The sequence below is a fragment of the Bos indicus genome, chromosome 11, assembly GCF_029378745.1.
Source record: "Bos indicus isolate NIAB-ARS_2022 breed Sahiwal x Tharparkar chromosome 11, NIAB-ARS_B.indTharparkar_mat_pri_1.0, whole genome shotgun sequence".
Classification (NCBI taxonomy): Eukaryota; Metazoa; Chordata; class Mammalia; order Artiodactyla; family Bovidae; genus Bos; species Bos indicus.
This window is the reverse complement of record NC_091770.1, coordinates 37,940,709-37,968,211: the sequence shown is the minus strand read 5'-3', so window position 1 is coordinate 37,968,211 and position 27,503 is coordinate 37,940,709. Positions and strand designations below refer to the sequence as shown.

The 27,503-nt window shown below is 34.6% G+C and overlaps 1 protein-coding gene across 2 annotated transcripts in view; it reads left to right on the top strand.

The window, feature by feature from the left end:
- The window catches only part of PPP4R3B (protein phosphatase 4 regulatory subunit 3B), a 52,763-nt gene extending 26,947 nt beyond the window's left edge, over positions 1 to 25,816 (top strand). The window contains exons 8-16 of one of the 2 annotated variants that reach the window (XM_019970172.2): positions 2,580 to 2,711; positions 4,330 to 4,432; positions 6,768 to 6,809; positions 8,574 to 8,732; positions 13,508 to 13,677; positions 15,527 to 15,666; positions 16,067 to 16,230; positions 17,659 to 17,861; positions 24,173 to 25,816. In XM_019970172.2, the coding sequence (XP_019825731.1) occupies positions 2,580 to 2,711; positions 4,330 to 4,432; positions 6,768 to 6,809; positions 8,574 to 8,732; positions 13,508 to 13,677; positions 15,527 to 15,666; positions 16,067 to 16,230; positions 17,659 to 17,861; positions 24,173 to 24,268 (1,209 nt within the window). In that variant the 3' untranslated portion in view covers positions 24,269 to 25,816. Of the gene's footprint in view, positions 1 to 2,579; positions 2,712 to 4,329; positions 4,433 to 6,767; positions 6,810 to 8,573; positions 8,733 to 13,507; positions 13,678 to 15,526; positions 15,667 to 16,045; positions 16,231 to 17,658; positions 17,862 to 24,172 lie in introns of both variants that reach the window. The other variant, XM_019970171.2, reaches the window with a different exon arrangement.
- Positions 25,817 to 27,503: the final 1,687 nt, after the last annotated feature.

The window sequence follows — 27,503 nt, the reverse complement described above, 5'->3', positions numbered from 1 at the left end:
CTCTCAAAATAAACGCACAACATTCAAACTTTTCTTTCTAGTACTATAGAGCAGATTTGGTTTTAGCAACATGGATTACAGGATTAAAATGTGTTAAGATACAAGGAAATGTTAACATTTTTACTATAGTCATTATATCTATGCACAGATTCTGATATTTTCTTGATCTTAGCAGAAAGTGTCAGTGCAAATCTGTCATGTAACTTTGTCATGGTTGCCACTTGACTAACAGTGACTGTATAAAGCTGTAGATGATAAAATATATCTCAGCATCTAGAAGTTAAAAAGTTTTTAAGAAACCTTGGAAGCAATGGAATAAAGTATGTTCTTTGTTTCCCAATCAGAAAATAGGGAGGCCAGCTGATTATCTGGATAAAGTTAATTCCATATGTAGATACCCAGAACTTTCCTTCTGTTTCTAATTATTTTCCTCTGTGGCTAATTATTTAAGAATTGAAAAATTCTTAAACCCACTTAAATGTACTTTAAAAACAAAAGTATGTATTTCTAAGAATACTATGACGTTGGAATGTGATAAAACCAACAGAAGTATTGTTTCTCTAAAACTTGATTTAGAAACTATTATACCAAGGCTTTGAAGCATCTTCCAGAAGCTGTAACTAATCTCACTCATGCTATTTAGATGAAGGATGGCAGACTTTTCTTAAAGGGCCAAAAGGTAAATAGGACTTGGTGGGTCCTTTAGTCTCTGTCGCAGCTACTCAACTCTTTCTCTTTAGTATGAACCATCTATAGATGGTTTGAAAATGAATAGGTGTGGCTGTGTTCCAGTAAATGTTTTATTGTAAAGCTATTTACAAAGTGAACAACCAGTCAGGTAGTTTGGTAGTTCAATGACCCCTGGCTTAGACTCCAGAATATTGCAAGTAAATAGTGGTGGCATTTGGAAGCTGGTTCTGAATTGAAGTTTCTTTTTCTGTTTTTTTTTTAATTTTATTTTATTTTTAAACTTTACATAATTGTATTAGTTTTGCCAAATATCAAAATGAATCCGCCACAGGTATACATGTGTTCCCCATCCTGAACCCTCCTCCCTCCTCCCTCTGAATTGAAGTTTCTAATTGCAAAGCTTCTCTGATAATATAAAGAGAAGTAAAACTCAGAGGTCATGGTAGTAAAGCAACATTAATGGGATAGGAGTTACTAGGCTTCTCCTAAGACTACAAATTTAAGAGAGTGTTCTCAAGAGTAAATTTTGGTGACCTAGCGCTGGAATAATGTCCCTGTGGTTACTCTTTAACAGCCTATTTTCAGATCAAGTCATAGTGTGACATCCGAAGAAGTAATTTTCCTTTTGTTTGTCTTAAATCTCCATTATTTTGCTGTAAGTTGCTTGATCATGAGTTTTCTAGTGTGATGAATGCCATTGTTGGAGAAGCAGATTAAGGAAAATTAGATTTGTTTTAACCAGAAAAGAACTATACCATGCAGTTAGAAATGCTGGCTTGAATTTTGAGAGTGGTCTGACTTAAATGACTGCTGAATTTTAGTTCCATTGGAGAAAACAGCATGGAAGAGTTAAAATAAGGCCGCTTACCTAGCTAGTTATTAGCTGTACTGCCGTTAGAGGCTTGGTCCTTTAATTTAGCTGTTCTTCCTGTTCATCAAGTTTGTTAAGAAAATGAAGCCTGTTTTACAGACAGTGAAAGTGAAAGTCACTCAGTCGTATCCAACTCTTTGCAACCCTGTGGACTGACTATACAGTCCATGGAATTCTGTAGGCCAGAATACTGGAGTGGGTAGCCTTTCCCTTCTCCAGGGTATCTTCCCAACCCAGGGATGGAACCCAGATCTTCCACATTGCAGGTGGATTCTTCACCAGCTGAGCCACAAGGGAAGCCCATTTTACAAACGACTAGCTTATAATGCTGGTAATGCTTTTAGCTCATTGATGAATGTTAAATCATTCATTATATTAGGAATTATTTGTTCATTGTCTCAGCACATTGTTACTTTGAAGTGGGTTTAGTCATGCATTATAGGTAGATTAATTTTAATTGTTTGCTGAGGTGAGTGTACTTCTGGGATAAGACCATTTTGCTATTCCATATTACTCTCCACAGCATAATCTCTAGCCACATGGTTAATGCCAGTTTTTTAGAAGTTGATTTTTACTTAGTTTGCAGAATCCAGTAATTAATACTAATAATAATACCTAACATGTATCATAGGGCTCATCTCATTTGTTACCCATCTCCCAGTGTCTTTCATTGTCTGGTGTCACCAGTTGTAGTTTCATATATTTTGTCAGTGTTTTTTTGTTGCCGAGATTGAGAATACGTTAGTGAATAAGAATTGCTGGTAAATGACTTTGCTTTCTGTTGCCTATATTGATGATATTGTAAGCTATTGTGTGCTCTGATTTTTGTTTGGTTTTGAGTGGGTTTCTTTTTACTCTAGTATGTTTATAGAACTTTGAAGACATGAGGATTAAAAAGTTTAGATAACTTCATCCATTCTTTTTTTTTTCCTTCCTGTATGATTCTGATTTTGTTCTTTCAGCTGGTGTGTTTGTCTTATATCGAAACCAGGTCTCATAGAAACCTGTTTTCTTCCAGGATATCCTTCTTATTAATGTAGTAATTGAACAAATGATCTGTGACACTGATCCTGAGCTAGGAGGTGCTGTTCAGTTAATGGGACTTCTTCGTACTCTAATTGATCCAGAGAACATGCTGGCTACAACTAATGTAAGAAATTACTCTGCAGTAGAAACATTTTGGTCTAGTCAGTTTTAGATGATTTTATTTATACTAAGTTATGTATAAATACATAAATTATATGTAAATATTTAAATTTTGAAAATTTGTACAATTTTGAAAAGCATTCAAGCATTTGTACACTCAGTATTCGAGTAGCGGTAATACTCCTCTAGCAGTTATTTTTCGGAGACGGCAATAGCACCCCACTCCAGTACTCTTGCCTGGAAAATCCCATGGACGGAGGAGCCTGGCAGGCTGCAGTCCATGGGGTCGCTAAGAGTCGGACACGACTGAGCGACTTCACTTTCTCTTTTCACTTTCATGCATTGGAGAAGAAAATGGCAACCCACTCCAGTGTTCTTGCCTGGAGAATCCCAGGGATGGGGAAGCCTGGTGGGCTGCCATCTAGGGGTCACGCAGAGTCGGACACGACTGAAGTGACTTAGCATAGCATAGCATAGCATTGCAGTTATTTTTGCAGCAAAATACAAGATTGTAATCTGCTAAAATCTTGGTAAAATGCTAGCACTTCTATTTTTGTTTCTTGGCCTCTGTATGTTAGCATCTTAAAAATTAAAACAGCAATGTGAATATAATTAACACTACTGAACTATATATAAACTTAAAAATGGGTAAGATGGTAAATTCTATATGTTTATCACAGTAAAAAAGAAACAGTATGTATCAGATTATGTTAATTGCATGGTGAAAGGAGTCATTACCAAAAAAGGACTTAAGGAAATATCACAAAATATTATTAGTGGTTATCTCAAAATGCTTGAATATTTCTCCTTTATAGAATTCCTCAAATTTAGATAAAAAGTATGTTTTCAAATCATTACAAGTTTATAGAGCCAATTATATAAAAAATAGTGGTCAAAAAACCAAAAGGCACTATTCTCCAAATTTCCAAGTAACAAATTCTTAAAGCTATTTTAAAAATATCTAAAATCTATACCATTTCTAGTGGCCTGGTAAATTAACTTTGTGTTTGTTCAAATTTGGATACGTTGTGAAATCTGGGCTTTCAGATTTTAAGCGGTTAAATTGTTCTTGCTGGTGCTAAGTCGCTTCAGTCGTGTCCGACTCTGTGCGACCCCATAGACGGCAGCCCACCAGGCTCTGCCGTCCCTGGGATTCTCCAGGCAAGAACAGTGGAGTGGGTTGCCATTTCCTTCTCCAGTGCATGAAAGTGAAAAGTGAAAGTGAAGTTGCTCAGTTGTGTCCAACTCTTTACGACCCCATAGACTGCAGCCTACCAGGCCTCTCCATCCATGGGATTTCCCAGGCAAGAGTACTGGAGTGGGTTGCCGTTGCCTTCTCCGTTGATAGATTTTTCGTTGCATTTCAAATCATACTCGTGAAGAAAATTATTTTGAATAATTTCCCCTGGAGAAACCTTTTATAATGCTTTTTTTCATCTCATATGTAATATAAAATAGGTTTGTCAGTTCTTCAGAAATAAGATTAAGGTGAATATAACTTTGTTGAGTCTTTCACAGTATCCTAAAGTAGCTCTTATTTGTGTATGACTTGCACTGCTAATTCTTGAAGATGTTCTATTATAAAGATAATAAAGTTTTTATTTTAATTCTGTATATTTCAGAAAACTGAAAAAAGTGAATTTCTAAATTTCTTCTACAACCATTGTATGCATGTCCTCACAGCACCACTTTTGACCAATACTTCAGAAGACAGACGTGAAAAGGGTAGGGCCTCTTACTTACCTGCTTATGATTTCTGTTTTAAAAGATCAAGATAAGTATTAAAGCTAACAGTCTCTTTACTTGATGCTTTTTATGACAGGGAAATTATTACTTAAAATTTTAACCTACAATACAAAATCATGGTTTTTGTAGAGAAGTGTGTACAAAATGTGGCAGAAAGTATTACACCTTGAGGAAGAGAGATGTGAACACTTAGCAAAAGAAGATTGTTCCCAGTGTTCTTAAGAGTTAATATCAGAGTAAGTGTAGAAAGTATATTGCCTACATTAGAAAATCCAAGGGAACCATCATTTTAGAGTTGGCAATACAGTAAAAAATGCTTTAATTTCAGAACATAAGGATCAGAAGTTTTAAAAGTTGGTTAAAGCAGAGAATAATAATTTTTAAAAATAAACTGAACGTTTACATGCTGACTCTTACTGATAGTTCGAATAGGGTCAAGTCCTTTTTTGTTTTTGTTTTTTTTCTTTTTGTGTGTGTGTGTGTGCATGCGCGTGTGTGTTAGTCGCTCAATCGTGTCCAGCTCTTTGTTACCCCACAGACTGTAGTCCACCAGGTTTCTCTGTCCATGGGATTCTCCAGGCAAGAATACTGGAGTGGATTGCCATTCCCTTCTCCAGAGGAACTTCCCAACCCAGGGATCGAACTCTGGGCTCCTGTATTGCAGGCAGATTCTTTACCATTTACCTGGTAAAACTTTACCAGGAAAGTTTTTTTTTGTATATGGGTTTTCTTTAATTGTGGTGGCTCAGACAGTAAAGAATCTGCCTGCAATGCAGGAGAACTGGGTTCAGTCCCTAGGTTGGGAAGATCCCCTGGAGAAAGGAGTGGCTACCTATTCCAGTATTCTTGTTTGGAGAATTCTGTGGACAGAGGAGCCTGGCAGGCTACAGTCCATGGGGTTGCAAAGAGTTAGACACGACTGAGCAACTAACATTGTCACTTTCACTTTCTTTTTTTAAATTGTATTTCCATATTGCATTCTTACATAAACAGCACCATAATTTATCAGCTATGATTTCTGGTTTATTAAAGTGGAGTAAAAACCGAAACATATTTTTTAAGCAATCTGAGTGTAGAATTCTGCTGTGGTTTTAAGTACTTTACCTTTAAGTGTTTAAGTATTCATAATTTTGTGCAACTAAGTTGAGTTCTGCTGTATTTAACTTAGCCATAGGTATTACAGTTCTGTGACATTTAATTAATCTGCAGTATTTAAATTATGTGGTCATGTGCCAAATATAACTAGCTAAAGGACTGACTCTTGGAGAAGTATACAGCTCAACTGGTGAAGTGAGAAATGTTGGGGGGCATAAGCTCAGAAAATGATGGTCTATCTGTTAAATCAGTTAAGAGGAAGTCAATTAAAATGTTTGTTAAACTAATAAAAATTGTATACCCTAGATAATACTATCAGCTCCATTTTTTAATTTATATCTTAGGAAGCATTTATGCATATGCATGACAGATATAAGAATGTCCTTGCATTGTTCACTGTAGGAAATGAAAATGTAGTATATTTGTACGGTGGAGTACTAATTAGCAGTCAAAATAATTGAATTTTGATCTGTCAACTGATTAGTTCTCCAAAATATAAAATTGAATGGATAAAAAAAGCATGTCACATGTTTTCTTTCAGAAAGTTTCCATTTATATAAATTAAATGCATTTTTAGCTTTCATTTTTAAGTAAAACGTTTCCAGCATACAGAAATATTTAGATAATAGCATCACAGATATATATTTCCCATTGCTTTGTCAGTACTGACTTGTGCTTTTTCAGTTTTTAAAAAATAAATTATACATAGTTTCTTATGCATGCTCATTTTACCCCATCCCCATCCTTCAAGAAATGCTAAATTTGGAGTTTTTCACCCCTGTTTTTTATATTACTGTGACATGTATAATGTGGTGTTATTTTTCACAGTAACTTATTTCTAGCTTTCTGTTGTTACAGACAATGCTCTGGTATACATTATTAGGTTTCCTTCCATAAATATGCTCTAAGATGTGAACCTAGGAATCGAAACTTTTAGTATTCTTAATTTGTTTTAATTCAAAGCATAAGTGACTAATTGTTAAAATCTGTTATCTTATCAGAATATTTGATACCATCTTTTAATAATTGTTCATCTGCACCCAAGCCTCTAAAAAAATTGCAGATAGAGGTATAATATTTGACTGAAGCTCCTAATTCTTAATGGTTATTTTGCTGGTAAAATGGGGTTATGATCAAAGATGTGCTTTGTATGTTGTAAAGTGCTAAGGAAGTGTGAGGTATTATTACTAAAGTCACTGATTTTAATTTTTTTTATTAGATAATGTAGTTGGATCTAACAAAAGCAGCACGATTTGCCCTGGTAAGTATAAATTCTTATTTTATGAACTAATGCAAATTGTAAGTTTTTTCCTATTCAGAATATAATGTACTTACAGAAAACTAGGAAAGGTTTGTTTTCACCCAAAAAATCCAAAACTAGGTTTTTAAAAGAAAAAAAATTCAACTCTAATATCAAAGACGGAAAATCCATTTGAAACTTTGTTGGTTTTTTTTCCTGTAAATTTAGAGCTTATGCCCTGCATTTTTTTTTTTTTAGAAGATTGAGTTGAGGATTAGTTCCTTCTTATTTTTTAAATAAATAAACTAAGGCAAATCAGTTAGGAAGTAGTCTTCATAACAGTCTTTCATACATAGATGTCTCATGAATCTGAGTATAAGCACTGTTATTTCTACTTGGAACATATGTATCAGGTATTGACCTGGTAATATGGAAAATATGCTGTGTGTACCTAAGCATCCTGTCTTTTCTACAAGGCTCATCAGAGTTCTAGGGAAGCCAGTTTCAAATAAGGAAGCAATTCAGAGATTGAATTATTAGATACATAGTGAGTGATTTCACGTCCTAATTTGGGAAAGTGAAAATAAGACATTTAATTTGTTGAAAAATCTTTTGTAAATAAAATTTGGGAATTGAGAAATTAAAGAGAATTGTTTTTTGTTTTTTTTTTTTTTTTTTAAACTTTACATAATTGTATTAGTTTTGCCAAATATCAAAATGAATCCGCCACAGGTATACATGTGTTCCCCATCCTGAACCCTCCTCCCTCCTCCCTCCCAAGAGAATTGTTTTTAATGGTAAGAAACTAGTTCAAATATTGGCTGTGGTATTGGCTGTTATACTAATTAGTCTGGAGCAGGTAAAACTCTTTTTAGATTTATAGTAGAAAAGATCTTTGAGTATCAGAATTGTATTTTCTGTACTTGATGGTCATTCTTTTATTAAAAAGAATGCTGAAATTTCTTCCTGATAATATCATGTGATGTTCCACAAAATATTTATGTGAAAAATAAAATAGTTGGACTAGATGATGTCAGTTTTTTTTCCTATTCTCTAAGGCTTTGATTCAATAATTTCTTCACAGCTTAATGTTTTCTTGCTTAAAATATTTATAGTAGGTATGGATAATTATCTATATATTCAGTCTTGATATTCTAGAAGCAATTGTAAATCATTCCATGAGTATGTAAACAAAAGACTCTTGAGGAAGAAAAAACTGGAATATTTTAGTAGGCCTTTCATTGATATCATGATTTGATGTTAAAAAGATTATTGTCTTAAAATCTTGATATAATATTTTCCACTTGATATTCAAACCGCCAGAAATGTCCTTTTCTTAAAGATGTCTTTAAAGAAAGCATATTAATTTTTCTTGAGAAATTTGTGTTGCACCACTTCAGGCAAAAAGTTTAAGATATTTCCTCTTTACTATGGGGTAGATCCTTTTATAGATCCATTAATGTTAATAATGATAGCACATATTACAAAGTCATTACTAAGAAAATCTCAGTGCAATGAAGGTCTTATTATCATGTTTGTAGATTATTATGTAACATACTTAAGTATTTTATATTAGAGCCTTAGAAAGTATTTGGTAGGTAAAACTACTAATACTTCTGGAGAGTCTACCTAATGAAAGAATAAAAATCTGGACCTTCTTTAATTGATACAAAAATTAGGAGAAAACAGTTTTACTTTTCTTCTAAAATAAAGGATTTATACTTAGTATTCTCTTTGTCTAGATGTGTTGCAGTGTGTATTTTCATAGAATGATTTTCTTTGCAGATAATTATCAAACAGCACAGCTGCTTGCCTTAATTTTAGAACTACTCACATTTTGTGTGGAACATCACACGTATCACATAAAAAACTATATTATGAACAAGGACTTGCTAAGAAGAGTCTTGGTCTTGATGAATTCAAAGCACACTTTTCTGGCCTTGTGTAAGTAACAGTTTTAATGAACATTCTTGTAAAATGTCTTATGGAACAACATTTTTAATAGTTTTATTTAATATTTATTTAATAGTCTTTTATTTAAAGGACAAGAGGAATAGGTCATAGTGCTTCTCCCACCTACATATTGCTCACATTTAGATTCAGTTGTGATATAATACCATGTGCAATGATGTCACTAACAGAACCTCTCCTGCCATCTTTTACATCTGTTTCATCAAACTGTCATTTAGTAGTGACTCTTATTTTTGAGATATGGGCCTTGATATGTATTTGTGTAACTCAGGTTTTTTAAACTTGTAAAATTAAGTTATGGGTAGCCCTTAAGTAGACCTTTTGGACCAATAAAAATCAAACTTTAATGCTGATGTTTGCTCAAATGTGGATTTTTGGTACACTCCTTCTTTTCTTTCTCATAATTTCACCTGCAGATAGAGGTAAAGAAACCTTCTCTTTCAAAATAAGAGCTTTGTGGATTTTTTTCTGAGCATGAAAATCATAGTTAAACATGAAAATCATAGTTAAAATGTAAACATTTAATGTATAGAGAAGAGGTTAATCTCCCTACTACAACCTTAATTTTTAAGGCCTTAATAAAGCCAGTGTTAACTGCCTGCACTACTTCTTTACCATTCCTTTTTCCATACCTGTGCAAATTTACATAAACATTCACACATGTATAGGTTTTCATGTTTTATTTTTATAGAAACATGATCATGCTAACACACATCTCAGCCCCTTCATGTTACTCTAGCTCACTGGATATCAGTTCAGTTCAGTCGCTCAGTTGTGTCCGGATCTTTGCGACCCCACGAATCGCAGCACACCAGGCCTCCCTGTCCATCACCAACTCCTGGAGTTCACTCAGACTCACGTCCTTAAAGCTCAACATTCAGAAAACGAAGATCATGGCATCTGGTCCCATCACTTCATGGGAAATAGATGGGGAAACGGTGGAAACAGTGTCAGACTTTATTTTTGGGGGGCTCCAAAATCACTGCAGATGGTGACTGCAGCCATGAAATTAAAAGACACTTATTCCTTGGAAGAAAAGTTACGACCAACCTAGATAGCATATTTGGAGAAGGCAATGGCACCCCACTCCAGTACTCTTGCCTGGAAAATCCCATGGATGGAGGAGCCTGGTAGGCTGCAGTCCATGCTAAGGGTCGGACACGACTAAGCGACTTCACTTTCACTTTTCACTTTCATGCATTGGAGAAGGAAATGGCAACCCACTCCAGTGTTCTTGTCTGGAGAATCCCAGGGACAGGGGAGCCTGGTGAGCTGCCATCGGGGGTCGCACAGAGTCGGACACGACTGAAGTGACTTAGCAGCAACAGATAGCATATTGAAAAGCAGAGACATTGGATATGGCATGAACTAATATTTTTCCTAAACATAGCTGAGTAACAGTTCATAAAGTGGCTCTTCCACAACTTAGTCTACCATTCTCCGCTACATGGATTACAAAATTGTTTGGGTATTTTGCCATTCCAAATAATAATGTAGTAATTAGCCTAGTACATAAATCTTTACTGGTTTATTTCCATAGTGTAGATCCCCAATATTGGTATTGCCAGGGCAAAAGTTACTATATTTTTAATATATCCTTCTTCAATTTTAATTTAACATAATAGCCTCCAGATTACTTTCTCAAAAGGTTGAGGCACCTGACGTGAAAAATGCATTCATTGAACAGCACTCAATGTGACTGCTTTTTTAAATGTTATCCAGCTGATGATGGAAAATGTATTCTGTGTCTTAATTTGTATTTTCCTTGATACCATCTTTTCACATTTTAGTGTTTTTGTGTTTTATCTGCTCTGAATTGCCTATTATCTTTTTCTTAGAGCTCTTATATATTAGAGATATTGGCAATTTATCACATTTTGGGGAACAAAATGTCCCGTCTCATTTGTCTTTACCTTGACTTGTGGCATTGTTTTCCATATAATTGCTATAAAATTCTTTATGATGACAAATATGTCTGTATGGGTTTTTTTGTCTTGCTTAAAGTCTTCTATGTCCTGCTACTGGTGCTGCTGCTAAGTCACTTCAGTCGTGTCCAACTCTGTGCGACCCCATAGACGGCAGCCCACCAGGCTCCCCCGTCCCTGGGATTCTCCAGGCAAGAACACTGGAGTGGGTTGCCATTTCCTTCTCCAATGCATGAGAGTGAAAAGTGAAAGTGAAGTTGCTCAGTCGTGTCCGACCCTCAGTGACCCCATGGACTACAGCCTTCCAGGCTCCTCCATCCATGGGATTTTCCAGGCAAAAGTACTGGAGTGGGGTGCCATTGCCTTCTCCACTTCTATGTCCTAAGTTTATACAAATATACTCCTTGATTTTCTTCTAATATGTTTGTTTTTTTCTTTTTTTTTTGCCACGCCTCTTTAGTATGTGGGATCTTAGTTCCCTGGCCAGGCAGGGATAGTCCCCTGTATTGGGAGTGTGGAGTTTTATTTTGTTTTTTAATAATTTGATTTTTTTTTTTTTGGCTGTGCTGGGTCTTCACTGTTGCAGGGGCTTTTCTCTAATTGCAGGGAGTGGCAGCTACTCTCTAGTTGCCTTGTTCAGGCTTCTCATTGCAATGGCTTCTCTTATTGTGGAACGTGGGCTCTAGGACCCGCAGACTACAGTAGTTGTGACATATGGGCTCAGAAGTTTCAGTTCCAGGGCTCTGGAGCACAGGCTCCATAGTTGTGGCACACAGGCTTAGTTGCTCCAGGGCACGTGGAATCTTCCCCATCAGGGATCAAATCAGAGTCTGCTGCACATGTGCTCAGTTGTGTCCAACTCTTTGCAACCCCTGGATGGTAGTCCACCGGGCTTCTCTATTCATGGGATTTTCCAGGCAAAAATACCGGAATGAGTTGCCATTTCCTTCTCTAGGAAATCTCTCCAATCCAGGGATCGAACCCATGTCTCCTGCCTTGAAGGCAGATCCTTTACCATCTGAGCCACCAGGGAAGCCCAGGAGTATGGAGTCTTAAGCACTAAACCACTAGGGAATTCCCCTAGCTTTTCTCTGGATGGATGACCAATTGTACTAACACCTTATAAATAAACTATATTTTCCGTACTGAATTAAAATACTTTTGATACATAATGTTACCGTATACATTTGTCTTATGTCTGAATCATCTGTCCTTTTATTTCACAAGATAAAATGAATGAGAATGTTTATTTTGTCATTATAGTATCTCTGGTATAAAGTTCTGCCTAGCACCTCTTGTGTTTTCTTTTTCATAATTTTCTTGGTTCTTAGACATTTGTTCTTCCACAGCAACTTAAAAATAACTTTATACATTTCATCCTGATTAGAGTTACATTAAACCTTTATATTTTGAAAGAATTGATGTTCTCATGCTAGATTTTCCTGTATGGCTTTCTATAAATAGTCCTTTCTGAAATGATTGCTTATTGGTCCTATTTAAATGGATATATCATATTTGAATGAATATCCAGTATTTAAATGTTTATATTGCATTAAGATTTCAGTTATTATAAACATGCTGTTTTAATAGCTTTGTGTGCATGTTCATTCACCAGCAACATATGAAATTGCCTGTTTCCTCAGGTATTTGCCAGTACTTCAGTCTTTTTAATCCCGAATAAACTAGTTCTTACCCTTGTATAAAAAAGAGGTGATGTTTTAAGTCTAGCACTTCTGTCCACACCTGTTTTAAGTGTTACAGTGATCACGCATTCATACCTTATGTGGCCTATTTCTGTTTTATTTTCAGATAATATTTAGAACCTCTTTCGATAGACACAACTTCTTCTTTTAGTAACTTCCATCTGTGAACGAGGGTTTGTAATGAGACTCACTTAGAAAATCAGAAGCTTTGTGTTTTAAAGGATGTGGCTTAGTGGTATATATAGAATAAATTAAGCTACCTAGGAGAGAGGTTATAAGTTAAAAGATAAACAAACATAAAAATAAGGGATTGAAATCAATTGTGTTTCATCAAAGTTTTAGTAATATTGCTAAATTTGTTTAGCTTTATTTAACCAGGGAAAAGACTAGTTAAAGGGAAATTTTCATTTCAATATTCTAAAATGTGAAAAGCCAAATTATACTGCTTATTTACTACTCTGTCACTCTTTTACAAATACAGTCTGATCTGCCATAGTACAGTTTACCAAAGATTAAACAGCTTATTATAATCTAGAGGTAGTGTTGATTCACAGATGATTTTCCCAAGGCAAAGAAAACTGGAATAGCCTTCACCAGAAAAGTAAAGCAACTCCTTAGCTCTCCTGTATACAGGTAACAGGAGCACCTTTGGCTGTATTTTCAGAAAATTTAAAAGAAGCACCTACTTCCAAAGCTTCCCTGACTCCCTTCTCCCCCCTATCCCACAAAGAGTTAAGGAAGTCTTGGCTCTTGGCAGGTTGCACCATTCTTGTCCCCTTCCTAATGACAGCCCTGCTGATTCTAAGCTGCCTTCACTATATTGTCTCATGTCCACCAGCTCTGCTCTAAATAGTGCCAGCATTTGTATTGTGTGGGTTTTGTGTATTTTCTAATCTCTCTGCCTTGTAGCTCTCTGCCTACCAGTTGGCATTTTGTTAGCTCCCTACGTAAGTTTTACAAGTTTTGAGTGGTCTTAATTCTATTTTTCTCAAAACCCAATTATTTTTAATGCAGTTTTGCTTTTTACTTCAGATGAACATATACATTTCTTTATGTAGAAATACCTGTACAATAATTAACATTAGATTATCCACTTATTCCCTGTATTTTTTTTAATTAGGTGCTCTCCGTTTTATGAGGCGAATAATTGGCCTTAAAGATGAATTTTACAATCGTTACATCACGAAGGGAAATCTTTTTGAGCCAGTTGTAAATGCTCTTCTGGATAATGGAACTCGGTACAATCTATTGAATTCAGCTGTTATTGAGTTATTTGAATTTATAAGAGTGGTAAGTTTATATTAAAAGATTCTTAGTAAAAATATATGTTTAGTGATGTTAATATTTTATATTATGAAATTCATCATAGTATTTTAAATCATGTTTACTCTATATTCTTCTCAGTTCCTTTTTTTTGGGGGGGGTGCGGCTAAATGGCTCGGGATGTTTAGCATATGTGGATGTTTCACTCTGGCATGCCATTCATATGATATCTGTGATCTATTGTAAGGGTAGTGATAAAAATAAATAGAAAAGTTGAAAATAATTCCCTTGGTAGACATTAATATAAGATGCATAAAAAGTAGGATGTTATGATGGAATTTTAAGTTGAAGAGACTGTTAGGTGAACTATTCCAACTGCCTTATTTTATTAATGAGGGCTTGAGACACCCAAGTGATTAGCTGACCTATTCAAATGCATTCATTTGTTTAGGAGCACAGTCAGGGCTTGAAGATAACGGTGCAGCTCAGTCTCGGGCAACAAAAGAATTGTCATAAAAGATGTAGAGAAAGCTCTATGTGAATAGCAGAGATAAGATGAAAACTGAAGAACTGGTACAGTAAATTTACCCTGTCCCACACACTGAAATGATTCCACTGGCGGACATGGCCACATGATCAGAAAGAACTTGAAAAAAGAAAATCAAAGCTAGAAATTACTTTTTTCTTGCAAGTCAAATTTGAACTGATGTCACACTATTCTCAAGTCAACATTATTTGGCAGACTTAGAGTAGTCATTTGCTATGAGTATAATTTGCAAAAAGGATGAAGAAGATAGAAGTACTAGCCTTAGAAAAAAGGGAAAATAGTTAATTAGCTCACCAACTTTCTGAACCCAGGTTCACAGCGCACTGTTCTGTGAATTAGAGATTAATTTTTATATTTTTTCCTTTAAAAGTTTTGTTGAGATACAGATCAAATGAAGTGTAGGGTTCATAATGCCATCCCTATTCCTATGATTGAATTTGTTTTTCTGAAAATAATTTTGAGTGGTTGATAAATACACTTTGAATCCCAAGACTTAGCTTTTTTTCCTGCAATATATTTTTTGATTCAGATATTCAGGGGAACTAGTTGAAAGACTTAAAGTCAGATTATGGTTTATTTTTAAAGAAACCGCATGTATACTTTAGTCCTGGATCACAACCTGTTTTTAATAATGAGCCTGCTTTTCACCATGGCATCTGCATTGATCGCTTAAAATCATTAAGAATTTAGAATTTATTACTGTTGGTCTAGAGAACTGGAAATACACAGGAGGAAGTCAAGTTGTTTTATCAGATATGTGTATGTGATATAGTTGGAGGAATCTGTTTATTTTTTAGTAAGACTTACCTTGCTTTGATAGTTAAGCAAGGAGTCATTAAATAATATTTTTCAGTGTTTTTTGAAAATATAATTTCAAAATCTGCTTTCTAACTAGGTGTGCACTCTTGATCAGGCCATCTAGTCTCTCATAGGCTCAATTTTCCCTTTCTGTAAAATAGGGATAATAAAGCCTATTTCATAGAATTGTTATGAGAGTCAAGTGAAATTGTATGTGAAAGTGCTTATTTTAAGTTGTAAAGTACTATTATGTAAATGCAAAAAATAAATAGGTGATATAAAGTAAATACATTTATGTTTCAAATGTTCTATATAGTCTCCCAGAAGGGCTTCAGGGAATTGCTTCTTTTTTTCCCAAGTTTTCTTTGGAGTCCTGGCTCATGTATAAAGAAACTAGGACATTTATTTTTGGAAGGTGATTTGAAAAACCTTTTTTTCAATCAGCTTTGGAACTATAAAAGAAATTTTTTTAAGTTTTTCTTCTAGCAAGTATTGTATTATATTTGAAATATAAATTTTGTGCTTATACAGGAAGATATCAAGTCTCTAACTGCACATATAGTTGAAAACTTTTACAAAGCACTTGAATCGATTGAATATGTTCAGACATTCAAAGGATTGAAGACTAAATATGAGCAAGAAAAAGACAGACAAAATCAGAAACTGAACAGGTATTTTTTAAGTATATTACATTTATAACCTATAAAATTATGTCCAAAGCCATATGTAGTTTGATCTTACATATGAAATTTACCCAGGAATTTCCTATCATTAGAAAATACAGGGTTGTATAGGAGGGTAGGCTGTTCTCCCTGCCCTGAATCCTTTATATAAAAAATTACTGCTCCAAATCTTAACTCAAGATAAAATTTTAGGTTAGTGTACAAATATCCTTGGAGTGTTCTCTGGTTACATATTCTTTCACAACTGATTATAAGTTATACTCAGTTAAAATTATTTCATTTCCTCTTGGTTATACGTATTTATTCTCATTTAAACTGGTCAGGAATTTTAAGTCGTTACTCAATACTTGTGATATATTTCTTACAGTGTACCATCTATATTACGTAGTAACAGATTTCGCAGAGATGCAAAGGCGTTGGAAGAGGATGAAGAAATGTGGTTTAATGAAGATGATGAGGAGGAAGGAAAAACAGTTGTTGCACCAGTGGAAAAATCTAAGGCAGAAGATGATTTTCCCGATAGTTATGAAAAATTCATGGAGACTAAAAAAGGTATTAAAGTGTTGAATTTTTGATTAGCTCATTCTCTTATTTAGTATAGCAATTATATAGTTGCTTGTGAGGTTGTGATCACAGTTTATAAAGCATGAAAGGCATGCTAAATAAAAACCTTTTAAATAAAATTATCGCTTTTTTTAAATCTGATTTTTCAAAACATTTCTCATGTTTAAAATATTTTTCTTGAAACCTGCTCTTTTGTGATGCTCTTCATTTGCTATTTAGAAATTGCATTGTCTGTTTATACTTTGCCTTCTGTGAACAGTTACGGCTTTATGTTTATACTGAAGTCTCCAATAATGATAGAGATCATAGAGATCCAAAGAAACTTTCCAGTGCACTCTGTCATTTACAGCTGAGGAAACTAAGCTTAAAGAGAGAAGTACTTTGCTCTTTGAAATTTTTTAATTGTTAGTAAAACTTTCATAAAGATAAAATGTCGAGAGGGAAAGTAATAGTAAAATTTCCTGTCTTTCAAATATGCTTAACTTGTCTGTAAAACTAAGATCTTACTAGTGTTTTTCAAAAGAAGCAATCACTTTTAATTCTATGACTTGAGAAATTACCACTATTAGATAGTACCATACTGCATATATCATTTAAATGTTTCAAAAAAGTTATATCTTGAAGGGCAAAAGCACTTCCTAGGCTTTAGTAAGTTGGTGATTTTGAATGTTAGATTTTTCTTAAGGCATTTCTCATGAGTTAGTGTTTCATTAATTTCTTACTACATTTTCCTTGAAACTCTTCTTACCAGCCTCACTCATTTTCTACTCACTGCTAAGTTCTGTTTACTTCAGCCTGGGGGAGCAAATAACCTGTGAAAATGTCCTAAGAAACAGGTACCTTTTGGTAGCCAAATTCTTTTTTTACTCATTACACCCACTGCCCTAACTATTGTCAAAAGAGGCAGTGAGGCAGTACCTGAAGTACTGCATAAGAATCATATATAAAAATAGTAGCAGCCAGATGTTAAAAGATAGTAGACACCCTTGTCATAAAGGAAACAGATAAAGGAACCTGGAATATTCAGAAAATAAATAAGCATGATCATAATCATTTTCTTTAGGCATTTTTGACTTGTGAGAGAGATTATTAGGTTTTCATGAGTATGGAAGTATAGATTTAGTGAGTGGACGATTTAGAGAGACAATTAAAAAAAAGACAGCAAGTGAGACCTTGGGAGGGTCCTAGTTAGAGCAGTGGAGAATTCCAGGGTAGGGTGGTTAATCAGTTACCTGATTCTTAAGGTCTTTTCTAACCCTGGGATTTCTAAGATGACAGCTAATGAAGACGTATCACTGTACTCATCATGCTCTGCCCACTTAGTTCTTACAAAAAAACAAAAGTTATTGTTCTTTTCAGATGCTTTGACTTAGCAGTATTTACCAACAAAGATTCAAATATTTATGTTTGCTTTAGCAAAGGAAAGTGAAGATAAGGAAAACCTTCCAAAAAGGACATCTTCTGGTGGCTTCAAATTTACTTTCTCCCACTCCACCAGTGCTGCTAATGGAGCAAACAGTACAAACAGCAAATCTGTAGTGGCTCAGACACCACCAGCAAGTTCTAATGGATCCTCTTCCAAAACTACAAACTTGGCCACATCCGTAACAGCCACCAAGGTATGTGAAACTGCTCTACACACAAACAAACTTTGCTGTTTTCATCTTTAAAATTATTTCATGTTACCTGAAGAAAAATTGGAATAAAAATAATTTCAAAGAAGAAAAAAAGTTGCACACATTGTCATAAGAAAATGACTGTTAACATCTGACTGTTCTTTAGGTGTGTGGGTTTATCTGACACAGTTGTGGTCTTTGTATAAATACACACAGTTTTGTATCCTGCTTTTATTTGTTATAAAAATTTTTCTATGTTATTAAAACATTGTTGATGACTAGAATTTCATTTTATTTAGCTGTATCATAGTATTTGTAAGCATCCCCTCCCCCCACCAGTACTTGGGAGGACATAAGTCGATTCCGGTATTTCACTGACTACTGCTGCTATTGCATTTTAAATTATTTTCTTGGATAAATGAGTAAAAATGTTTTTGAACATATTGTCAAATTCCTCTCCAGAAAGACTATACCAGTTAGTTACCATAAGCATTGTATGAGTATGCTTGGCTCACTGCCACTTTGGCAGTGTTATTTTAATGATTTTTAATATTTATTATTCAGTAGCAGAAACAGTATTAATATATATATCATTCCCCAGTTGTGTCTTTTGTTACCAGTACAGTTGAATATTAGCCTTTTTGATTTGCTCTTGTTAATTGTCTCTTCATAGTCTTGCCTTTTTTAAATTGGTTTGTTATTTTAGTGAGTGAGTCTTTAAGAATATTATTAATAACCTTTTTGTCATTCACAGAGCAAATGTATTTCCCAATGGTTACCTTTTTTATGTAAAATAGTTTAAATTGTATATAAAATGTTTTTATTTCCTTTATGTTATCATTATATGTAAAAATATACTTTTCCCCAAAAAGGAGTGGCTTAAAAATAAAAAGGCATATAAATATAGGACAACTTTAGTATAAGGGTAGAAGGACAAGAGAAGGCCATAGTCAAAAACCTAACTGAAGTCAAGCTCGTTTTAAACACAAAATACAAGTCTGAGTTTTTTTGTTTTTTTTTTTTTTTACAAAAATGTAGAATCTTAAGTATTTGTAGCAAGGTGGGTTCTTGACTAAATGTCACAGAAATCGCATTTTCAATGGGATTCTTCTGTTTTGTAAAACACAGTTTATGTTAGGGAATAAGAACTTTTAAGTTTTCATTTTTTTGATAGGACAATTTAGTGTATTATTGTGACACTATATTAAGAATATTATATTGTTTGGATTCAGATCTTGACTCTACCTCTTTTTATCTGTTAAATCTCTCCAGGCTTTAGTTTTCTCATTTTAAAGAGGAATAAATCAGTACCTCCTTTATCAGTTTGTAGTGAAGATTAAATTATTTAATAGATGTAAAGAGCTTAGAACACTATTTGGCACAACTCAATATATACTAGCTTTTTTTCTTTAAGTCAAAGTAATACATGTACTTGCTTTTAAAAGGCAAATAGTATTAAAATTATTGAGGAAAAAACAGTCCTCTTTTCCTCTCCACAGAGAAAGCTTGGATATCTTCTATTAATACCTGTTTCTTTTATTTCTAAACAGTGTGCTAATACTGCCATATTATTTTACCACTCCTTACCACATCCTCACCCTTATTATTCTCTGTATCACAATTTTTGGTTAAAACAATATTTGATAATCTTATAGCTATAACAATGTAAATATTTTTATTAATTTTTTTCCTGCTCTTTTCTATAGTGTATTTTGCTTTGTAACTTTTTTAAATAATTGCCACCATTTTTTCATTCGTTGCAACAGTTATGTGCCTCTTACTCATTCTTTCAGTACCTCTCAAGTTAGTTTCCACAGTCTCTTCCTTGGAGATGTCTCTCTTGAAGACTCCCATCTTGTCCCAGCCTGAATTGGTTGCTATCTAGACTTGCTGCACAGCTGTTGTCTTAAGGCTGCCTCTGCCATCACCCTAATACTTACTTTGCCTTTCTTTTTTTCTTACATTGACTGTTTCCTGGATCTCAAGTCTCTGTTCTCTTTCTTGATTTTCCATTTCATTTATTGGAGCGTACCCTCTCTGTTTCCTGAGAAAAGGATTCCATGAGAGATAAAAGTATAAGACCTGGCATGTAGGAAGATGTCATTATTGTATCCCCATACTTGATTGACAGTTTAACTGAATGTAGAAGGAACCAAATTAGAAGTAATTTTCTTCCAAAAATTTGAAGTTATTGCTGCCAAGAAATCCAGAGACATTCTTATTCCTAATTCTTCGTGTGTGAATTTAATTTGTCTTTCTTGGAAGCATTTGGGGTTTTATCCCTGTATTCTGAAACTTAAAAAATGAAATACTTTGGGCTTTCTCAGTTAAAAGTCATGACCTTTAGTTTTGGGACACTTTATATTCTTTCACTATAGCTTTTTGTTTGGATATTGTGCCTTGTTAATTTATCTTATAATTTTTCTCTCCATTTACTCATTTTTTTAATGGTTCTATTCTTTGGGTTGTCTCCCTGAGTTTTCAGTTTATTATCCTTCCAGATAATTTTTTATTTATGAACAAGCAAAATCAAGTGCAAGCACAAATGCTTATTTTAGCCTTATGACACTAATAGCAGATTGCCAAATACATTTGATCTACATTTTTAGGGGGAACAGGTAGAAAAATAGTAATTGTTCTTAGAAAACAAACTAATTGTTCAGTCACTCAAGACTATCACAAAAATTTGATATTGAGCAAGATAGGAGCTCACAGAGTAAAGCAGTAGTTATATTGGCTCTCACCCTTTTTTCAATAAACTGACCACATTTCTAAGTGAAGGCAAATTCTTTATCACCAATGGTCCTTTAACCATTTCACCATCATTGTTTTTCAGGTGTCCAGAAAATTGATTCAGAGATAGATAAGTTCTTTTTTAGATTGTTTTCCATTATAAGTTATTACAAGATATTGAATATACTCCCTGTGCTATACAGTAGGTCCTTGTTTGTTATCTGTTTTACATATAGTATTGTGTACATGTTAATCCCAAACTCCTCTAATTTATCCTCTCCCTCCTCCCTTTCCCCTTTGGTGATCATAATTTTCTATGTCTGTGAGTCTGTTTCTGTTTTGTAAACAAGTTCATTTGTATCGTTCTTTCTAGATTCCATGTATAAGCAATACCATGTTTGTTTTTCTGATTTCATTGCATATGAAATCTCTAGGTCTATCCATGTTGCTGCAAATGGCATTATTTCATTCTTTTTTATAGCTGATTAATATACCACTTTATCTTTTTTATCCATTCATCCATTGATGGATACTTAGGTTGCTTCCATGTCTTGCCTATTGTAAATTGTACTGCTCTGAATATTGGGGTGCAATTTGTCAGAATATATGCCCAGGAGTGAGATTACTGTATCATATGGTAACTCTGGTTTTTTAAGGAACCCCTCCGTACTGTTCTCCATAGTGGCTGCACCAATTTACATTACCACCAATACCGTAAGCGGGTTCCTTTTTCTCCACGCCCTCTCTAGCATTTATTATGTGTAGACGTTTTTTTGATGATGGCCATTCTGACCAGAGGAGGTAATACCTCATTATAGTTTTGATTTGCATTTCTCTAATAATTAACAACATTGAGCATCTTTTCATGTGCCTGTTGGCCATCTGTATGTCTTCTTTGGAGAAGTGTCTATTTAGATCTTCTGCCCAATTTTTAATAGGGTTTTTTTTTTTTTAATGTTGCCTTGAACAGTTTATTAATTTTGGATTTTAACCCCTTACTGGTCGTACATATCATTTACAAATATTTCCTCCCATTCAATAAGTTGTCTTTTCATCTTTGCTTTGCAAAAGCTTTTAAGTTTAATTAGGTCCCATTTGTCTATTTTTGCTTTGTTTTAGGAAACTGATCCAAAAAAATAATGTCATAGAGTATTCTGCCTTTGTTTTTATCTAGAAGTTTATAGTATTTGGCCTTACATTTAGGTCTTTGCTTCCCTGGTGGATCAGAGGTTAAAGCGTCTGCCTGCATTATGGGAGACCTGGGTTCAATCCCTGGGTCAGGAAGATCCCCTGGAGAAGGAAATGGCAACCCGCTCCAGTATTCTTGCCTAGAGGATCCCATGGATGGAGGAGCCTGGTGGGCTATAGTCCATGGGGTCACAAAGAGTCGGACATGACTGAGTGACTTTAGGTCTTTAATCCATTTCGAGTTTATTTTTGTATATGGTATTAGAAAACATTCTGATTTCATTTAAAACATGTATATGTAAAAGAATTTGTCCCTTTTCACCCTGGCACCTTACCCTACCTGCCCTTCACTGTGTCTGAAGTCCTGAAATGCAGAACATTTCTGGCTCCTCTTCCTTATGGTTGTTATTGGTTGGTGAGCTGGAATCTCCTGGTGGGAGATCTCATGGTGGGGGTGGGCATGCAGTAGGGGAATGAATTGTAGAATTGAGGACTCAGTTGTCTGTTTCACTGACTCCACCATTAACTATCTTTATCTTCCCTGATTTCCCTAGTATTTTAGTACTCTTTCTTTCTACTCTTTTCTGGGGTTAAGATGAATCAGTTTGCTTCCTTCTCATTTCTATATTCTCCTGAAATACTTCTTTCTTGACTTTGTTCTCCATTAAAAATGAGTTGTTTTGCCTCTCTGATTTCTTTTTCAAAAATGCCTTGACATCTTTCATCTGCTGTTTTCTCATTTCCTTTTTGGTCTTTGTTGATATATTGTCAGAAATAAAAAATTTTAAAGAGAGTATAATCCCTGGGAAAGCAATCCAACAAGGAATTTAACTTTGGTGACGTATCCGTACCATGGAATACTAGAATTTAAAAGAATGATATAGAACTTTGTGTACTAACATTGAAAGCTGGTATTTATTCAAAAACAACATTTATAGTTGTATATGAAAAGTCTGGAACCTATCAAATTCTTCACAGTATGCATCTGTGGATTTATAGTTCCTTTTACTTCCAATATTTATTTTGTATCTTTATTCTTTATGCTAAACATGATTTTTAAATGTACAATGAGTTTATGGTGTGTATATGTATAGATAATAGAGATAAAATTAAAAAATTGTGTAGCTGAGTGTTTCAGACAAAATATTTATTGATCTTATGCCAAAAATTATTTTTAATTGTTAACCTTTTGGAACTGAAATGTGTGTACCTTGTGATATATAGGATTAAAAGCAGAATTAAAACTTTCCTTTGCTGTCATTCCTGTGACTATCAGACTGGTGCCTTTTGTACTGTAATTATGTCTTCTACCTCTTAACTCCACTCGTCCAACTTGTTTAGCTAGAAACCAAATAACAAATGATGATTATGGTAATAGTAGCTAATATCAATTAGCAAATAGTAACTACGTACCAAGCACTGTACCAAGGGCTTTATAAGTTAAATTTAGCCATACTGCTTCTTGCTTATCCAAATTAAGATGTGTGTGTTATCAAGCTGAGAAGCAGAAAGATGCTCACTATGTAAGTTTTATCTTGTTCACAGACTTTCTGATAACTGTTTCTAGCTGCTCAGAGCCCTTTGTTGATTAATACTGCAGTGCTTCAGTTATATTCTGGTAAAGTGTTAATGCCAGATGCCTGGATTCTTTAGGTATAAAGCTACTTAGGTTTGAAATACAACTTTATTTCTGTTGTATTTGCTTATCCTATAGAGATCTTAAGGGTTTGAACTAGATGTAGTATATAAATTTCATGGGATTGGCTCATATTAATGCATACCTGAGGACATATAATTTTCTGGGTAAAGTATCCAGAGCTTTAATAGAATTTTCAAAGGGGTCCATTACTCATGAAGGGTCCAACGCCTAAAATACCACATCCTTTTCTTTTAGTTAGAGAGAGCTAGCCCTCAATTTTTTAGTCATTAGTTTTTAGAAACCATTTCATGTGTTTATTATATCAGCCATTTTTAAGTATTTTTCAAAAGCAGAACAAAAACAACGATGTGTACTAAGTGATGAAATACATACATGAGGAACAGACTAAAAGGAGACTCCTTGTCACTGGCTGGCTATCCTCTCTAGTTTAAGATTAGAGAAGTGAACTAGTTTACTTCCAAGGTCTTTCCAGCTCCAAATGTCATGATTCTTTGTGAGTCCTGCTATTTGGAGATAAGTTATTTTCCACAGTGAAATTTTGCTGGATTATCCTGAGCCAAGTAAAAAAGTTGAGGGTAATTTAAGAATGCCACCAATTGTGCTTACTAAGTAGTCATAATATCAAGCAGTTCCGTTATCAAACTCAGAAATAATGTTTCAAGTATAATAATGTGATTAGTTTAGAAAAATGATTTTTAGTTACATGTTAAAATTTTTTTTTATTCTTCACTAGGGAAGTTTGGTTGGTTTAGTGGATTATCCAGATGATGAAGAGGAAGAGGAAGAGGAAGAAACATCTCCCAGGAAAAGACCTCGTCTTGGCTCATAAAATATTTACTGGGGCCCCTCAACATGTGGTTGAACAAAAATGCTGCAACTGTTCAATGAGCTGAAAATCTGAATCAGAAAGCTTTCTCACTTGAACTTATAAGTATACAAGGAATAGAAAAAGACACTCAGTATATCAGCTAGGAGAGTTTAGTTCTGTAAAAAAACAAAAACAGGCTTCCCAGGAACTTGATCGCTTGCTAGTAATTAAGAGACTTGCCCTTCAGGATGTCAAAAAAAAAAAAAGTTAGTAACCTGGGAGGTAGCTTCTCAGCAAGGAAACTCTCAGGTTTGGGGATGGTTTAGGGAAGGGATAAAGTTGGTAAGGTATCATTAATGCAGGGTTGCTCCATGGGGGTTTCTGATCTAGAAACAATTATAAAACTTCAGTTGCAAACCCAATAACATTACTTGTATAATGGTGCTGGCCATGTTGTTCTTTAATCAGTTGCCTCTGACTTTTATGGAAAACATTCAACTATCATTAAAAAATGAAGTTAAGCTGTTGGGACCATTTCTTTGAAGATCTAACAAATTCAGCCTTATTGGTAGTTGGAGGGAAATACACCCTGTGTTACAGCACATGTTGAGTTTTCTCCATCAGGAAATTTCAGTGTGTATTTTGATGAAAACAAGCTGGATTAAAATGGACAGTTTTGTTACTGTAACTTTAAAATCAGCACTTTTAGAGATAACAGATGCCAAGAATCAGTACAGTAGTATTCCAAAGTGATTTTCTCTAGAAACGGGAGTATATTGAACAGAACGTTTTCAACTGCCTACCAGTACAATCTTGTGGAAGATGCTTTAAAGTCACTTTCTGCTTCGTTAGTAAAGGTTTCTCTGAAGAGCTGCAGGCACGTTTTAAGGTGTAATTTATAAAGACTAACATACAAAGAACAGTGCTGAATTAAGTGGCATTTAATATCTATAGGCCATTTTGGTCCAAGAAGTTACTTCAGTGTCAGTCAGTATGCAGCACCTGAAGCTTTTCCATAAACAAGGGTGTAATATGAAAGCTGCTTTTTTTTTTTTTTTTTTTTTTTTAAAGAATAAAAGCACATTCCATGTACGAAAATGAGTTTAAAATAATAAACTGAGGCAAACAGTTAAGAGGTTTTATTTTTAGAACAGCAAGTTAACTAAATATTTTAATGTTAGTTTGCTCATCTGTGATCTGAGATCATGCTGAAGTGAGAAAAACATCCCCCAAACTATAATACATTGGGGGGGGAAAAAAGACTAAAATTAGTAATTCCAGCTACAGTCTTCAGATCACCTTTGTAATGTGTTATGGGTCCATTTTTCCTGGAATAGCTTAAACTGAAGCAGTTTCCCCTGTTTTGGAGATTTTGTAGTTAATTTTAATTTTGGCTATTGTTTGGAGGATGGGCTGTTGTGTAGATATGAAGTATAGTTTTTCCATAAAACAGATGTTTATTTTGTATTAAAAATACCACTGTACTTGTTTTACACCATTTGTATACATGTGGTGATATTAATGCTGACCTGTAAAATTCAGGAATTAAAATGTGACCCTGTAATTCTATGGTTGCTGCTTTTGTTTGGTTTGTTGTAAGTATAAGTAAACTTCATTTTGAGTTATGTTCATTTTACAGTATTTTTTAAAAGCCAGTATGTTTTCCATAGATACTTATTATAGACCACTGTGTCATAACACCAATCTGAATGAAAGAATTCTAAACAAAGGCCAACCTCACAGTAAATATCGCTGATACTAAGAGAAGGTATGCCTTGGGTCCTAAAGTCCTAGCACCGAAGGATCACAGCATGGGGGCAGTAGCTCCTCTTTCATTAAAGGTGCATATAACGGAAACTCCACCTCGTAACAGTCAAGTGACTCAGGAGAACTTAAACAAATATCAGTAAAGTTACTACAGGAAAACATTTTCTTTCAAGCAAGTTTTATCAAGCTCCTTCCCTCTTCTTAGTTCTTGTTAAATTTCCTCTTAGAATCTAAGAAGCCCAGCCTTAAAACATTTCCCTTTCTACTCTTGATTCTTCCTGGTAAAGTAACTTTGAGTTCCAGTAGGAAGTTTTATCTTTATCTTAGGAAGTTTTTCTTTCTGAAGAACTGCCACAGGTGAAACATGTGATGCATTATTATCATAGGAACCTTTTCTTATAGCATATTGAGAATATTTTCTTGAATTACAGGAAAACACTTTCCATGGTACAGATGCTCAGCCACAGTGAAATGAGAGCAAGACTTAAAAATATCGCTTGAAAGGATAACTTAAGATGGCATGTTAGCTGCTGTCCTAAATGACTACCCTCAGGCAGATCAAGATTTTTTATCTTCACTCAGTGAAGCAAGCCAGAGCCCACATTTGTATGCCTGAGGTTCTCTTAAAATAGTTATCTGTAAACATGTATGCAATATAAAACCTATTTTTAATAAAAAGCTTCATGAAATAAATTTCTGTGTTTCAATCACTAGTTTTCCACTTGTCCATGTAAGCGATGAAAATGTGACATATAAAGTAAGGCTGGGTTTTCTCTGCATGTTGACGGTTGGAACTAAGGTAATTTTGGTATCTCGTTTTGGGTGTTTTTTTGGAGGGGGCCATGCCTTTGGGCGTGTGGGATCTTAGTTCCCTGACTGGGGATGGGACCCACACCCCCTGCATTGGAAGCGTGGAGTCTTTCTAGTGGACCATCAGGGAAGTGTTATAATCCCTTTTTAAAAGCTTATAACTATAGATATAAGGAGATAAAATGGAATTATAAATTAAACCTTGGGAGTGGCCTGTAACCAGAAAAGAAGGTGCTTACAGATGACACAAAACAGTTTCTGAAAGGAAGGTTTCTCCTACTATTTTGTGTTAGCTTTTAGCAAATGGACTACACACCACCCCAGGATCACTTCAAACACACAAGACTACACCCATGGCAGAATTCCCCCTCAAAGAGGCTCAAGCAATTGTTTATCTGTTTTAATGTTGCTTTTCTAGAAAGAGTAACTGAATATTTTGAACATCCCCCACATCTATTTTTGAAGTCCTATTTGCTCCTGCCTCAATGTAGGGTGCTAAATTCTGCCACAGAGAACCACTATTGCATTACATTGATTACCCTATACCTGTTCACCCACACCTACTGTTAACTCACCCAATCACCACACTGCAACTACACATCTTTTTAAAATGGACATTTTGATCATGAAACTTACCTGCTTTAAAATTTCTGTGACTTCCCACTACCATTATAAAATC